Raw genomic sequence first — 17,715 nt, 5'->3', positions numbered from 1 at the left:
TGAGCTGTGTGTGACAGACTCCAGCCCTGTCGCCCCTCCTGTCTCCGAGCCCCCCCCCCCCAGTCCTCCTCCCAGATTCCCAGCCTAATTGAAGCCAGGACCTGGGAAAATCCTGCAGGTAGGACAGGAATTCAGGGTGGAAAATAAACCAGATCCCGAGGTCCACAAATTCCATCACGCAGTCTTACTTCCTCTGAGCCATAGGCCGTCACCAGAGCCTGGGCGGCTCGCTCTAAACACCTCTTACACACACACACTGCTGCAGAACCCACATGTAACACACCTCACACACACTGCTGAACACAGGCGTAACACACCTCATTCACATTCTCGCACACACACATAGAAAACACATTTTTTGCACACATCTTAAGAGAACACATTTAATGAACGCAGTTCTTAGAAAATACACTTGACACAGAACTCACATGCCACTAAGCACACACATACATCCCTAGAGCACAGTTAGCAAAACATACTCGTTGAAACACATCAAACCTAGAACACCTTTTACCAGCGCACAGTGCATACTCAGTTTTCATACTGTACACAGAAACATTCAAAGGGTTTCCAAGCTTCAATATCCTGTTCAACTCCAAATTGAAATATCGACAAATGAGGATATTAAACCTTAATCTCTGTTTACTTGAAGGCTAATAGACACCAGGTGTGTTTCCTAAATGGAAGCCTAGTCCGGATATAGTACACTGGTCTGGTCAAAACTAGTGCGCTATAGAGGGGTAAAGGGGGCTTTTTGGGACGCGTAAAGGCAGGGCTGCTGGTTGCCTGTTGTATTGGCCCACTCGTTTGTTCCCTTCAAAGAGGTGACTTCTGTTTAATGTTATTTACGGAGGGTTTTCAAACGTTATTTAATACAGCCCCTCAGATGCCTGCCTCCTTGTTCCAAAGCCCCTCTGGTTTTTATGTCTGGAGCTGGAGGAGGGAGGAGCAGGTGGGAGAGGGTCTAGAGAAGGGGGAGGCCATGAGGGTTCTTCAAATGAACTGGAACACCTGGGTCTGCGTCCAAAATCGCATCCATTTCCCTACACACTGCTCTACTGCTCCCATGAAGACTAGGGCACTATGTAGGCTATAGGCTGGGATAGTAGATGGCCGTTTTACACGCAACACTGGGATGAACAGTGAGTTCAGAGAGACCCCGGGGTTATGCTGGGCGTGTAGAGAACCGGTAGCCCTACAACAGCATCACAACACTCACACCGATCACAACACTCACACCGATCACACCGATCACACCGCTTACACGGTTCACACCGCTCACACCGATCGCACCGCTCACACCGCTCACACCGCTCACACCGCTGACACCGATCACACCGCTCACACCGCTCACACCGATCACACCGCTCACACCGCTCACACCGCTGACACCGATCACACCGATCACACCGCTCACACCGCTCACACCGATCACACCGCTCACACCGCTCACACCGCTCACACCGCTGACACCGATCACACCGATCACACCGCTCACACTGATCACACCGCTCACACCGCTGACACCGATCACACCGATCACACGGTTCACACCGATCACACCGATCACACCGCTCACACCGATCACACCGCCCACACCGATCACACCGATCACACCGATCAACCTGGACACTCTTGGACTTAAGGCCAACCTTCAGGGCAGTCGGGGGACTTTCAGACGTCTTCCCCCACCGCCTCCCCCAGGCTCAAACCCCCTCCTTCCTCCTCTCATTGAGTTCTCCCCCGCTGGCCGGGAGGTCAGACGGAGCATGTGAGGGCTCTTTTCCTACCAATTAGTCCCCCTGCTAATGAGGCCTAACCCTCCCCCCTTCACCTCTCTTGCCCCTCATCCTCCTCCCCGCCCATACTCCCCCCCAGCCCTGAGGCCTGGATCAGTCACCCCCGTCTTACCTACCCGATACCCTTGCCACCCCACTGGGTGGAATTATCCCAAAACCTTGCAGACAGGACCAAACCTGGGATAGGGAAGAGGTTTCCCCCCTGACCGGCCTGCTCTCCCCAACATCCATTGCGGTCCCATGGTCTATCCAGAGACACTTACTGGACTGACTGTATGTATTACCAAGCACACTGATGCATTCCAACTGGCACCCTATTCCCTTTGTAGTGCTACTTTAGAACAGATCCTGGATCATATTCACTAAAAACCAGACAGACAAGCGTGGTGCGATTGACCCAAATGTGTCCAACAGCTAAAACCCTTGTTTCAGTTTCTTTTGTAAGATCTTTAGCTACGGTAGTCTGTGATTAACACGACAGGCCGCATCCAAACATGACCCTCACTGACAAAAATAACTTCATAAATACTGTGATTTGTCGAAATAATGACACCTCGCTAGTTGTCTAACTGAAACTGATGATGTTTTCATATGTTTCTGGGGGAGTACATTGTCTAGAGCTCGTTTTCTTTTTTCCTGACCAGCTTTCCCTTGAGGAAGCTGGTCTGCTGCTTAGCAAGCATGCTGGCTTGGTGTTCTCTGCCTCCATTATATGGTGCATCACCCTCTTAAAACAATGTTGGTGAACACAAAAAAGTGTCTACATACGGGTATGGTTGAACAGTCCTATGTACAGTGTGTCAGCGCCGGTAGAGGCCAGGGTGGGCTGTGCTGTCGTCACTGGAAAGCCACCCGGGACTGGAGGGTAAAGGCGGCCCTTGGAAAATGGTCAGAGGTCAGACTTCCTGTTTCCTGTTCCTGCTGGGTCATCAAAGGGTCTCCTCACCAGGGTCACAGACCTCCTCGTTTCTGCCTTTTGTTTGAGGTGGGTTGGTAGGTCCTCCCATCAGGACCTGTCACTACTGTTACCTCAGTCTACCTGTCTGTCTGTCAAACTCTACCCGCGTCTTCCTCAACCCAGGGCCTGTCCTCCCTTTCTGACCCTCTCACCCTGACGTTCTCCTCGTCTCCTGCTCCCAATAGTTCTGGAGGATCATGGGATGTGCAGGGACGGTCTGCTGATCCAAGGAGAGAGGGTCTCTCAGCAACCACATGACTCTGGGAACCACAGCGATAACGTGTCATGCAGAGGAACAGCAGACAAACAGGGCTTGTCTAAGAAACTAATCTGATTTAGCAGCTAGCAACCCTGTCAGAAATGTGACTTTTTCAACCATTAAATCTCGTAGACACAATCAGGCACATTCACAGGTTTTCATTTGAAAACTTAGATTTAAAATGGTTCTCATGATATATATTTGGTGGAGAATAACTCAAATTGACTTGCCAAAATATTGTTTCTATTGCTTTTTCCTGTCAGAATGAGACTGAATACAGGTTATTTTATTTAGTTGAAGTCATACAGTTATATGTCATTATTTGCTATTCTGAACTGAAAACTGAATATCTGTTGTGAAAACCTAATATGAATATTGTCAGAAAGGTAAGGCAGGCACACTCCCTGAAAAGCTCAGTTCCAGCCTCTTTCTTCCTTTCCTCTGGGTTATGTCCCAACTGGAATTAAAGGTAAGAAAGGAATCTTGTCTGCATCAGCTCTCTGAGACCAACTGGTCTTGCATGACAGCCACTGACACAGACAGATAGAGGGAGACAGGAGAAAATCGAGAGAGAGGGAGGGAGGGAGAGAAAGAAGAATTAAGGAGAACAGGTCCCCCTCCCATGTCATACTTCAAATTCAATAAAAGTTGAGTAATGAGTTGGGAGTAGCCGGGGTTGTTTGGACTCCTCTCTGCCCTTCTGTCTCCCTGCCCCGGACGGCTGAGGAGATTTCCATGACTCACCCTGTGGAAATGTGCCTCCTTTCAAAATTCCCTCCCTCAAACTCCATTGCTCTCTCCCTTTCATTTTCCTCTTTCTTTCTTTCTTTCTTTCTACCTCGCTCTCTCTCTCTGTCTCTCAGTCTTTAGGTATTACAGTCTTCACCACACAGCTTCTAAATAGCCCATAGTGCAGTGTGTCTTCCTGGCAGTTTAGTTCATTACATCCTGAAAACCATGTTGTTTTTTTTAGCTCAGAGAGAACTTGGTTGTCCTATGGTCATTTTGCTACAACCTTCCCAACAACGTTCTGGGAATGGTGCAGAGTTGCTTTGGTTTGGAATATTCTCAGCTCCTCTATGAAACGTGGTGAAATAATTTAAATGTTTTGGTTTTCCATTAATTTAACTGAAAGTTTCTTAGAAGTTGAAATTGCATATTTGGTTAGTTTCTTCTAATGTTCTCCAACTGGTCGGATATTAGGAATTTACTTAAATAGTTCACAAAATGTTAAGAAAACATTATTATGTGGTTGTTTTAATAATTAAACACAATGTTTCCTACAGTGGTCCTTGTGGTTAATTTAAAGTCATATTCCGAGAATGTTTTATAATAACATGTCCATAAAAAACATAAGAAAACGTTAGTAGAGTTTATATATTCAAAGACCACATTCTCTTCTCCACATCCTCAGCTATCCTGACCCTTATCTCTAAAACCCAGTGAAAAGTCCTATTTGGAGGTTTTGTCAGTTGCGCAAGTAGACTTTGCCCATGGGTCAGGAGAATTGTCCTGGCCTCATTTTGAAAGAATTCCAAATTACCTTTTGAGAAGGTTGACATTAATCTGAACCGTGACATTTCATAATTCCAGTCAAACAGTGTCAGATTCCAGACGTTTCTAATGTTTGGAACATTAGCCTTTCAAATAACCTTTTTAAATCGTTTGAGCAAGCTAGCTTGCTATATCAATTCATTATCTAAATCAGGGCTGTGAATGTTCATTTTGCATGCCCCAGTGCACTGGGTTGAGTGTTTTCTGTCAGCCAAATAGAATGGAATCTGTATCCTGCGTGGCCATCGCATGAATCTTCAGAGGGTGAAGCAAACGGCAGAGTTCATCACTGCTGCCAAGCTTCCTGTCATCTAAGAGCTCTACTCGGGGTAGTATCTGGGGAAGGCCCTAAGGTCAGATAGTCAATGACCCCAGCCACCCAAGCTACAGACTATTCTCTATACTACTGCACTGCAGACATGGAATATGGAATCAAATGGAACCCCTACAGCTTCTACCCCCAAATCATAAGAATGTTAAACAAGTCTAGCAAATGATTATCTAATGGCTATTCTTAGCTTCTGTTTATTTAGTAATGATAATATGTATACACACTCCACCTTACCCACACACACACACACACACACACACATACACACACACACACACACATACATACAGTTAAAAAATACAAACACACAAACTTCACATTAGTTGCTATTGACCCTTTTTATAATCTTTCCAGTGTTACCCCTTACCTATATGTACATAAACTTAAATTACTTTGTAGTTCTGGTATTTCCTGTAATTAACCATTATTGTTATACATTGTTGTGAATCATTTTGTTTTGTTTGTTGCTTGTTATTCCTTATTATTATTTGTATCACTTATATGTATTCTTTGTTTTACAATTATTATTTTCTTTCATATTTTTGGAAAAGTAAGCAATTCGCTGTTCGCTGTCTTTACATGTTGTTAGCGAAGCATGTGACAAATTTGAATTTACAAAGTATATTAAAATGAAACATAGTTAAAGAACTTATTAAAAGTGATCCAAATACAGGTCCAAATAAGAATAACTTTGGTTCTATTGATAAGGCGTGCAGGAACATCTTGGTAGGACATTCTCAGCAGATTCCATCAAGCCCTAGTCATGCCCCACAAGTCCAGACATGTCCTCAGCCGTGAATCTGTGGAAAAGGACACAACACAGCTCTGCCTGATTCTAATCAACGGAAGACAATAAATCCAGCTAGCCCATTTGGATTCTTGGATGTTGTGGGAATGTATGTTTCTGGTTTTACATTGGTTGTCGGTACTAAGTCATACTCTTCCTGACCGAGATGCAGGGACGTTTTACTGAGGTTTGTTTGAATGTTCAAATTCACACCTATGATGCATGATAAGGAGTGGATAGATACCTACTGTAATCAGTGGTATCTACTACATTGGTAAAAATGTGGTGTACACCCAAGAGGTCAGGAGAGGTGCTGACGAAAGATAAATAAATGTGAGATATAAAAAGAATGACCCACACTCTGTATTGAAGCTCAAAGTGATACATAGGGTAAAACACTAACAGCTTTTTGGCGTTAACATGCCAACACATTTTCAGGGTTGTAACACAAATGCTTGAACAAGTGCATACTGCTGTAAAAGTACGTTTAGAGTCTTCTGTTGACTTTAAATAGAAACACGAGGTTACACGTTACACTGATGCACTCAAATTCCCACCAAAAAAAAAAAAACGTTGTTTCTTAACATTCTCTGAACTATTTGACAACAATTCTTGTTTACTTGTAAACTGAACAATGAGAAGTACTGCAATAACCACAGATCAATGTTGATTCTTTGTTAGGGCAACCAAAACCAATCCTAATTGCTTGTATCTTTTAAACCATGTAAATGGCCTGGCTTGACAGCCGTGCTAGTCGAGTCAGGGACACGTCTGTGGTGGTGCAGGTCATCCTCTAACCTCTTTCAGACCTCTAGAGCTGCAGCTGTTGTGTGCCCCCGTACAGTGACCCTACGTGGGGTTCAGGTCACGTGTGGGAGGCCATGACTGACATGGCGGTAGCCGTGTCTACGTCCGGGCCGGGCCCTGCACCGCTTGAGCAATCCGCCACATGTTTGGGCTGTGTGTAAAGGCTTGTAGCATTCGAGACTTTCCCTCTTGTGACTTCTGTTTTGTGTAAGGGAGGTGAGCTTTCTTTCTCTGTGGCCTGTGGGCTTCCTAGCAACGCTGATTGCATTTTATGTGTCATCCTGCCGTGTGCTCTCTCTCTCTCTGTCTCTCTCTCTCTCTGTCCAGCTATGCAGCAAACCCAGCTCCATCCAGCCTGTAGCTTTTGAACAAACAATAGAGTTAAAGGGGAACGCATTTCCTTTTTTATTACTGAACACATTAAGTATATCTCCAAATAAAATTGATTGTTTTGCTTCGGTTGCTGTTATATTTTATTGCAAAGTTTACAGGTCACAGAGTGAATTGTGGTCTGTGCCTTTTGTGGTGGCAGTGGAGGCTCTGGTCGTACCACGCTGTGGGTTGGCTGTGCCAAGAAGTGCAGTGTCCCTTCTGACACAAACATTCCCCACGTTACCACAGGCATGGCAGACATAGCCAGCGGGCACCAGCCACAGAGCCTCAGAGAGGGGCACTGCCCCTGTTTTACACATACTAAACAGGGGTACTAAAGCGGGCATATCCATTTATCTTAAAGTCTGTCTCTGTGTTTTAAAATAATGGAAATTATTGTAACCATGTGACAGAATGACCATATCTATTTTTTAAGAAAATTTCCATCTCAGGGGTTTGTAATATATTTCCAGTATGCCTTGGCTGAGGACTGTGTCCAGGCTCTTCACAATGGTTTGTGCCTTAAAGAAAAGCTTTTATCTTTTATATTAACCAAGCTTTTTAAGCACCAATTCTTATTTTGATTAATGACCTGCTATGAATGTTACAGGAGGAGGAGTTTAAATTACAGTTTATTGTCTCGCTCAGGGACAGAACAAAATAGCTTTCACCTTAGCTGTAGGAGGATGGGAACCAGGGACATTACGTACACTAGTCAGAAGCCCTAACCACCAGGCTACCTTGCCAGCAGAAAAGAACTGTGGTGTATTGGCCATATATACCACACCAGCTTGTGCCTTATTTCTTAATTATACATCCCTCCTCAGATCATGTTGTAAACAGTGACAGAACACTTTCCATGTCTTTCTCCATTTCCATCCACCTTTTTTAGGTTTTCTTCTTAAATACCCCCAACCACATATCTTTTCCTCTGTTTTACAACTGTTTGCTTCCAGTCATTTTTGCCTTTTCATTTGTTTGTGAGACAGCCCTCCCCTCCCAACATCTGTCTATGTTGCAAGGCAACGGATATAGGAAAGGAATTTCAAGACGTCAGTTCTGAGGCTTCAGGCACACGCATGAAAACATGATTCTTTCTTAAACAGGAAAGTTAAGTGTAGACTTGCTTTTCATAAACTTCTGTTAAAAAAAGACCACTTTGTTCTTTGCGGAAACAAAAAGACACCTGGGAGCTGTGTCTTCTCACTAAGTGAAGCAGTGTTTTGGGGCTGCTGAAGAGTAAAGCTTTTCTCTCAGAGTGGTCTACAATGTTGTGGTCATCATCATCTGCCATTTATTGTCACCATTTTGAGGATTTGAATAGAGGTGTGCTGGACTGGGCAGCCCTTCCTCAGAGGAACTGCCTCTGTATTCCCTGTTTAAACTTTATACCATGAAACTGTCCCAGCCAAGTGCAGCAGAATGAATACTAATGAATTAATGTAACAGAGAAAAGGACTGGTGGGTACCTCAATCTCTCTGACTGCTCATCCCTCTGTTTGTCCCTCTGTCCATACCTCGGTCCATACTTCTGTCTGTCTCTTTTTTATTTATCTTTCTGTCTGTTCATCCTTCCCTCTCTCCCATCCCTCCATTTGGCTGTTATCCTGTCATGTAAATCACAGATTGATTGACTGACTGTTTTGTTCAGGACTGGGGCCAGTAATAGAGCTTGTTTATCTTTCAGTCTGATTTAATTTTGTGATTATCTTTGGGTTTCATTCCAACCCTGATCTCAGTCAGACATCGCCATTCTCTCATAGTTTGCTGTAGATGACTCAACAGAGGCCCATCCCATGGACAACGCACAACAACCAAAAACACAAACAAGAAGAAAACCCATAAAAAACTAAGTGGGGTGAAATGATGGGGAGATGAAAGAAGGGCTGAACATGAGGAAGAAGGAGGAAGGGATTTGGCACATGTGTTATTGTTACCCTTGGCAGTCTTCTTAATCATGTCTGTTGCTGTAGTGGTGAGGCGGTGAGATATGAGCCTCACTGTATGGACAGGGAGTGGAGCTGTCTTCACAATGCCTGCATCCCAAATGGCACTCAACTCCTTCTATCATGTACTACTTTTTGACCAGGACCTATATGCACTGTACAGACGAAGTGCACTAAATAGCTTGTGGGCTGCCATTAGGGGTGGATGGAGTGCTGAGTTTATTAAAGACAATAAACGGTTGCAAACTTTTGTCATTCATTAATTCAGGCTTTTTACCTTTTTCAAGCCTATCTAAGGTCATAAGCCCAGTTATGAGCAGATGTTTTTGAAGGCATTCAATGCATTTCTGAAAGTGTGAGGTGTTGTTTTAGTTATGTCTCCTCGTGTTCTGATCTTCACCTAATACAATATAAGCTGTGTCCTAAATGTCACCCTATGCCCTACACTACATTAGCTTTGATTAAGGCTCTGTGCACAGTAGGGAATGGGGCGGGGGGGGTTAGATCTCACTTGTGGACAATTATGTTATTGTTCTGACTGTACAGGAATGTTGTCATTTATTTATGAGGTGATAGGGTTACCACAGAACCTCAATAAACACAATTCCAGTATGTGTTGCACAACATATAAATAGCTTCTGTAAGTTATTGGAAAATATTTCTATCTGATTGGGACAAAACATTCCGCTGGGATTAATGTTATACCATTGGAGCTACATTGAAATTGGAATAACATTTATTCTGTTGTCCAGGTTTCTTTGCATTCTTAGATTTGTCTAAAATAAGTAATTCCTCTATGTTGGATTTTGATGTGCAACTAGATGAATGTACTTCTTCATAGTGTTTGATGACAGTTTATCCATGTTGCCTAGATACAAACCACATATACAACCACTCAAGACCATGATGTTTGCCAACAACAACAAAATCACACAAAGTTACTTGTCCACATGTTGCTGTCTTCACCAGTAAATTATATTGTATGTCAAACAGCCTCCGCCTGCTAGGTCATGTCCACCCTTGTTGATGGATCCCACCACAACAGAAATAACAGATCTGGCACAGATAGCAACATTTTTGTGCATAGTGATTATATATTGAAAACACAAATTGTTTTAACCCGACTGTTTTTCATGGACTTTCCCAAACTTTGCTTTCCAACAGGCACCATATTCCCTTTGTAGTGAATGACTTTTGACCAGAGCACATAGGTTAAGTAGTGCAGTATAAAAGGACTGAGGTGCCATTTGGAAGGCCTCCAAAAGTTTCTTCCTGATCATATGGACCAATTATTCTATAAGCTCCATATAAAATTCCTATTATTCCTATTATTAGGCCTATACAAAATGTGTCCAAAATGGCACCCTATTCTCAATTGTATTGTCCTGCTTTTGATCAGGGCCCATGACCAGGACCTTTTTGGCCACAAAAGTACTACTTTATTAAGGGAACAGAGTTGATTTGGGACATAGATGCGTATAAGTGTGTAATGTTGTTATCTTGTAGATACAAACCATATGTGTGTGATGTTGTTATCTTTTAGATACATTCCACATGTGTGTAATGTTATCATGTATATACATACCGTATGTGTGTAATGTCATTTTGTAGATACACACCGTAAGTGTGTAATGTTGTTATCTTGTAGATACATATCGTTTGTGTGTAATGTTATTTTGTAGGTACATACCGTATGTGTGTAATGTTGTTATCTTGTAGATACATACCATATGTGCGTTATGTTATCTTGTAGATACATACCGTATGTGTGTAATGTTTTCTTGTAGATACATACTGTATGTGTGTAATGTCATTTTGTAGATACATACCATATGTGTGTAATGTTATCTTGTAGATTGTGATGGCAATTTCATCGATCAGAATTTAAAGGAGTAAGAACAGAGAAGATACATGCCATTTGCGTGTAATGTTATCTTGTATATACATACTGTATGTGTGTAATGTTGTTATCTTGTAGATACATACCGTATGTTTGTAATGTTGTTATCTTGTAGATACAAACCGTATGTGTGTAATGTTGTTATCTTGTAGATACATACCGTATGTGTGTAATGTTGTTATTTTGTAGATACATACTGTATGTGTGTAAAGTTATCATGTATATACATACTGTATGTGTGTAATGTTATCTTGTATATACATACTGTATGCATGTAATTTTATCTTGAAGGTACGTGTGTAATGTTGTTATCTTGTAGTTACATACCGTATGTGTGTAATGTTATCTTGTAGATACAAACCGTATGAGTGTAATGTTGTTATCTTGTAGATACATACCGTATGTGTGTAATGTTGTTATCTTGTAGATACATACTGTATGTGTGTAATGTTGTTATTTTGTAGATACATACTGTATGTGTGTAATGTTGTTATTTTGTAGATACATACTGTATGTGTGTAATGTTGTTATCTTGTAGATACATACTGTATGCATGTAATTTTATCTTGTAGATACATACCGTATGTGTGTAATGTTGTTTTCTTGTAGATACATACCGTATGCGTGTAATATTATCTTGAAGATACATGCCGTATGTGTGTAATGTTCTTGTAGATACATACCATATGTGTGTAATGTAATTTTGTAGATACATACCATATGTGTGTAATGTTATCTTATAGATTGTGATGGCAATTTCATCTATCAGAATTTAAAGGAGTAAGAACAGAGAAGATACATGCCGTATGCGTGTAATGTTACCTTTAGATACATGCCGTATGTGTGTAATGTTGTTATCTTGTAGATACATACCGTATGTGTGTAATGTTGTTATCTTGTAGATACATACTGTATGTGTGTAATGTTGTTATTTTGTAGATACATACAGTATGTGTGTAATGTTGTTATTTTGTAGATACATACTGTATGTGTGTAATGTTGTTATCTTGTAGATACATACTGTATGCATGTAATTTTATCTTGTAGATACATACCGTATGTGTGTAATGTTGTTTTCTTGTAGATACATACCGTATGCGTGTAATATTATCTTGAAGATACATGCCGTATGTGTGTAATGTTCTTGTAGATACATACCATATGTGTGTAATGTAATTTTGTAGATACATACCATATGTGTGTAATGTTATCTTATAGATTGTGATGGCAATTTCATCTATCAGAATTTAAAGGAGTAAGAACAGAGAAGATACATGCCGTATGCGTGTAATGTTACCTTTAGATACATGCCGTATGTGTGTAATGTTGTTATCTTGTAGTTACATACCGTATGTGTGTAATGTTATCTTGTAGATACAAACCGTATGAGTGTAATGTTGTTATCTTGTAGATACATACAGTATGTGTGTAATGTTGTTATCTTGTAAATACATACCGTATGTGTGTAATGTTGTTATCTTGTAGATACATACAGTATGTGTGTAATGTTTTCTTGTAGATACATACTGTATGTGTATAATGTTTTTTTCTTGTAGATACATACCGTATGCGTGTAATATTATCTTGAAGATACATGCCGTATGTGTGTAATGTTCTTGTAGATACATACCATATGTGTGTAATGTAATTTTGTAGATACATACCATATGTGTGTAATGTTATCTTATAGATTGTGATGGCAATTTCATCAATCAGAATTTAAAGGAGTAAGAACAGAGAAGATACATGCCGTATGCGTGTAATGTTACCTTTAGATACATGCCGTATGTGTGTAATGTTGTTATCTTGTAGATACATACCGTATGTGTGTAATGTTGTTATCTTGTAGATACATACTGTATGTGTGTAATGTTGTTATTTTGTAGATACATACTGTATGTGTGTAATGTTGTTATTTTGTAGATACATACTGTATGTGTGTAATGTTGTTATCTTGTAGATACATACTGTATGCATGTAATTTTATCTTGTAGATACATACCGTATGTGTGTAATGTTGTTTTCTTGTAGATACATACCGTATGCGTGTAATATTATCTTGAAGATACATGCCGTATGTGTGTAATGTTCTTGTAGATACATACCATATGTGTGTAATGTAATTTTGTAGATACATACCATATGTGTGTAATGTTATCTTATAGATTGTGATGGCAATTTCATCTATCAGAATTTAAAGGAGTAAGAACAGAGAAGATACATGCCGTATGCGTGTAATGTTACCTTTAGATACATGCCGTATGTGTGTAATGTTGTTATCTTGTAGTTACATACCGTATGTGTGTAATGTTATCTTGTAGATACAAACCGTATGAGTGTAATGTTGTTATCTTGTAGATACATACAGTATGTGTGTAATGTTGTTATCTTGTAAATACATACCGTATGTGTGTAATGTTGTTATCTTGTAGATACATACAGTATGTGTGTAATGTTTTCTTGTAGATACATACTGTATGTGTATAATGTTTTTTTCTTGTAGATACATACCGTATGCGTGTAATATTATCTTGAAGATACATGCCGTATGTGTGTAATGTTCTTGTAGATACATACCATATGTGTGTAATGTAATTTTGTAGATACATACCATATGTGTGTAATGTTATCTTATAGATTGTGATGGCAATTTCATCTATCAGAATTTAAAGGAGTAAGAACAGAGAAGATACATGCCGTATGCGTGTAATGTTACCTTTAGATACATGCCGTATGTGTGTAATGTTATCTTGTAGATACATACTGTATGCATGTAATTTTATCTTGTAGATACATACCGTATGTGTGTAATGTTGTTTTCTTGTAGATACATACCGTATGCGTGTAATATTATCTTGAAGATACATGCCGTATGTGTGTAATGTTCTTGTAGATACATACCATATGTGTGTAATGTAATTTTGTAGATACATACCATATGTGTGTAATGTTATCTTATAGATTGTGATGGCAATTTCATCTATCAGAATTTAAAGGAGTAAGAACAGAGAAGATACATGCCGTATGCGTGTAATGTTACCTTTAGATACATGCCGTATGTGTGTAATGTTGTTATCTTGTAGTTACATACCGTATGTGTGTAATGTTATCTTGTAGATACAAACCGTATGAGTGTAATGTTGTTATCTTGTAGATACATACAGTATGTGTGTAATGTTGTTATCTTGTAAATACATACCGTATGTGTGTAATGTTGTTATCTTGTAGATACATACAGTATGTGTGTAATGTTTTCTTGTAGATACATACCGTATGTGTATAATGTTTTTTTGTAGATACATAACATATGTGTGTAATGTTATCTTATAGATTGTGATGGCAATTTCATCTATCAGAATTTAAAGGAGTAAGAACAGAGAAGATACGTGTAATGTTACCTTTAGTATGCGTGTAATATTATCTTGAAGATACATGCCGTATGTGTGTAATGTTCTTGTAGATACATACCATATGTGTGTAATGTTATTTTGTAGATACATACCATATGTGTGTAATGTTATCTTATAGATTGTGATGGCAATTTCATCAATCAGAATTTAAAGGAGTAAGAACAGAGAAGATACATGCCGTGTGTGTGTAATGTTGTTATCTTGTAGTTACATTCCGTATGTGTGTAATGTTGTTATCTTGTAGTTACATTCCATACGTGTGTAATGTTGTTATCTTGTAGTTACATACCGTATGTGTGTAATGTTGTTATCTTGTAGATACATACTGTATGTGTATATTGTTATCTCGTTTAACCTCTATGCCTCCACAGCTGCTGCGGCTGGTGACAGTGCCTGAGAAGCGCTGGCGAGCCCGGTCTGGTGGGGGCCAAGCGGCCGAGGGACGGCCCCAGGGGGAGGAGGACGACGAGGGGTTCGAGAGTGGCGACTGTGATGACGAGGATGACTGTGCAGGGGTTTCAGGGCTCGGGCCGCCCCCTCGTCGTAAACGGCTACGTATCTTTGCAGGTCAGTCAGAACATTTGAGCTATTCAGCAGAATGACTTACAGTAAATTAAATCTATGTTATCGTAGTCACAACTCCAGTCCCTGCAGGTCAAGATCCTTGTTCTTTTTGTTTTGTACCTGATCAATTAAGACTGAGAGATTAATATAGAACTTAAGGTCACACACAGCAAAACAGCAGTGGTTGAGAGAACATTATAAAGTGTTGAGAAAACATTATAAAGTGTTGAGAGAACATTATAAAGTGTTGAGAGAACATTCTGGACAAGGCCATCCACTGTGGGAGCAGGATCCTCCCCAATTATCAGGGGCATGGAGAAGACAGGAGGCAATAACTTCTCACAGTCCTGCCCGATGGTAGTGGTGGACCTGCTGGATTCTTGCTTTAACCCTCGGCCCCTGGTCTCACTCACTCCCTGCCTGCTGAGCCCAAATCTCTACCACAACAACCAACCCTGTCAGGAGGACAACTCCCTTTGCCTGGCTGTTTGTTCAGCTGCATTGGCTTTGTGTCCATGGATCATAGCCCCTTGTTACTGTTCTCACTCTGTTTTCCCCCATTTTTCTGTTTGGTTTCTTTTCTCAGAACAGTTTGTTTGCTTCTTTTGTTCTGTATTTGGACTGAGAGAGAACTTCAACTCGTTCTTTTGTAAAGACTGCTGGCTGGTTGGCAGCTGGTGGCTAGGTCAAGAAGCTACTGGTTGAGGTGAGGCTACCTGAGGAAGTCTTCAAAGTCTACCAGAAGTAACTCTGTTTGACCAGAGTGGCAACATTTTCAGAAGTCACACATAAGTCTCCCTGCTCTGCGTTGTCTCAGTGGGGATGTCCAGCTATACTGAAAACACAATTATTATGTGTCTACCTTATAAACAAAGGTCAGCCATGATATTCCATAAACAATCCACAAAAATGTATTTCATAATAAATCTCATAAACGTAAGTAAACAGCTAGCCCTCAATGGGGATATAACATCTCAAATGAACTGTACCCAACTCAACTGCTATTCAGCATTTAGAACCAAATCCATACTTAGACCTAAAAGGGTAGTGGCAGTTCTAATAACAGGATGTTATTCTTCTTCAATTTTAGTATTAATTCCAATGAATAACTGATGTAGACTTACGAAACCCTCTGCGGTACTAGCAAAACAGGCTAATTCACGCTGACCCTCTCACTAACACAGACTGTCCTATTCTCCATGACTCTCTCACCGCCTTATCCTCGGATAGACTCTCTCACTCTCATTAACTTTTCACTATTTTCTCATACTCTCGCTCTTTCTCTGTATTTCCCAGAATCTACCCTCCCAAATTCTCTTGGTTAATTCATTAGACGTTTGGGTGCATGTTTGTGTGCATGTGTTGGAGCGTGTGTTTGTGTGTTCATGTAATTGTGTGAGCCTGTGCGTTCTGTCTATGTGGTTGTTTGTACAAGCCAGTCAGAAATATTTGTAGACCTTGAAGTGTCTCTGATGCAGACAGGTACAGAGATAGTTGCTGATAGCCTGTGATGACCCAGTAAACGTTGACCCCGGTGTTCTTTCATCCTGTTTTGGTCAAACGGGGGGCTGGAGTCAAAGGTCAAGCTGCACCGTTGGAGGCCCTAATGGGCAGCCCTGTCTGTGCCTGGTTCTTTGAGATGGACCAGATGGATTTGGTTTCAAGAAAGTGTCCCACAGGAAAAAAAGGGGAGAGGAGAATAGACAGGGTCTACTAAAACACATACCGCCCCCCAGCCTTTCCCCTCCCCATGCCCCCCTTCTCAGGGCCTGGGAAAGGTGACAGAAGCCACAACAACAAGGTGCAGACAGGACACAGGCAGAGCTCGGGCCTCCATGTCAAAGCTGTCAGTCTGATGACCACAGAGTGGATGTTCAGAATGATCCAGGGTGATTGATCTAACGTAGCCCATTCTCTGCAGGGATTCCAAAACCCGCCAACCCCCCCCCCCCCCAACCCACCCAGCAGTCCTGACTCCACCCCCCTAACCCCCGCCCCCACCCCCCACAAAACCTGCTATCCAATAGAATTCCCTGCCGCACATTCTATAGAGCATTCCAGGCCTGTAGAGCTATTCCAGGACAGGCTGTGTGTCGTATTTCTCCCCCTCTCCTCCACCTCCTCTCAGCTAGACTCCCCAGCCCAGCCAGGCAGCCACACACACACTGGACAGACTACTGCCATCCCAGGACCGTGGCCTATAGCAGGTCCCTCTGCTGTGTGTTTCTGAATAGTGTGGGTACGCAGAGGTTTCCTGGGTGTGGGGTGGTGAGTGAGTGGCTTGGCGAATGGGTGGGTGTGGGCGGGGGTAGGCTTAGGATGTCAGGGTTGGTAGTTAAGGTTAGGTTTAGGTTAAGTTTAGGAATAACATTAGTGTTAAGATTAGAAGAACGTTTCAAGTAAAATGTATTTGACATGTGCGCGGGCACATTAATCCTTGATATTGTCTCCAGGTTTTTGCCCCTATCGTATCACAGTGTAAATGAATCAGGGCTTGCCCTCTCACATACACCTGGCTCTGCATCAACAATATACCTGCAGCATCCTCAGTGTAAACCCTCTGACCTGCTCCCCCACCTCACAATACAACTTTCTTCTACTTTTACATTTAGCAGTTTTCTGATAATTTCCCCCTGAAACATTACGTGAGACTACCAAACAGCATCCCCTTTCCTGTGGCTCATTTCATAAGAGTGCCTTTGGGTACTATCTTGTTGTTTTTAGAATAAAACAATGGATTTGCCCTAATTACAACAGTCTGTCTTTAAGGGCCCCTGCTTAACTTCATACCATACCTTTTTTTTAATGTTTTTCCATGGCCAGAAACTGAATTAAGAGGATAGAAAGAATACGTTGAAAAAAAGATGTTGTTTTCTTTTGAAAGGTGACGGTTGAAGTAATAGGGTTGTCTGTTACAAGTTTGGCCATAAGAGTTTGGGTCTGGGTTTGTTCTGTATCTTAAGCCGGCTGAGGAAAGAGAACCAGGGCGTTTCCAGTGAGCTGCATGGAGCCCGTGTCTCTGTCTTTC

At 41.3% G+C, this 17,715-nt stretch overlaps 1 protein-coding gene across 1 annotated transcript in view; it reads left to right on the top strand.

Moving 5' to 3' along the window:
* Positions 1-17,715, top strand: part of gpc3 (glypican 3) — a 153,323-nt gene that overhangs the window by 115,358 nt on the left and 20,250 nt on the right. The window contains exon 7 of the mRNA XM_010897797.3: positions 14,495-14,690. Within this exon, the coding sequence (XP_010896099.1) occupies positions 14,495-14,690 (196 nt within the window). The remainder of the gene's footprint in view (positions 1-14,494; positions 14,691-17,715) is intronic.

This window comes from Esox lucius, chromosome 4, assembly GCF_011004845.1.
Source record: "Esox lucius isolate fEsoLuc1 chromosome 4, fEsoLuc1.pri, whole genome shotgun sequence".
NCBI lineage: Eukaryota > Metazoa > Chordata > Actinopteri > Esociformes > Esocidae > Esox > Esox lucius.
This window is presented reverse-complemented; position numbering and strand designations above follow the sequence as displayed.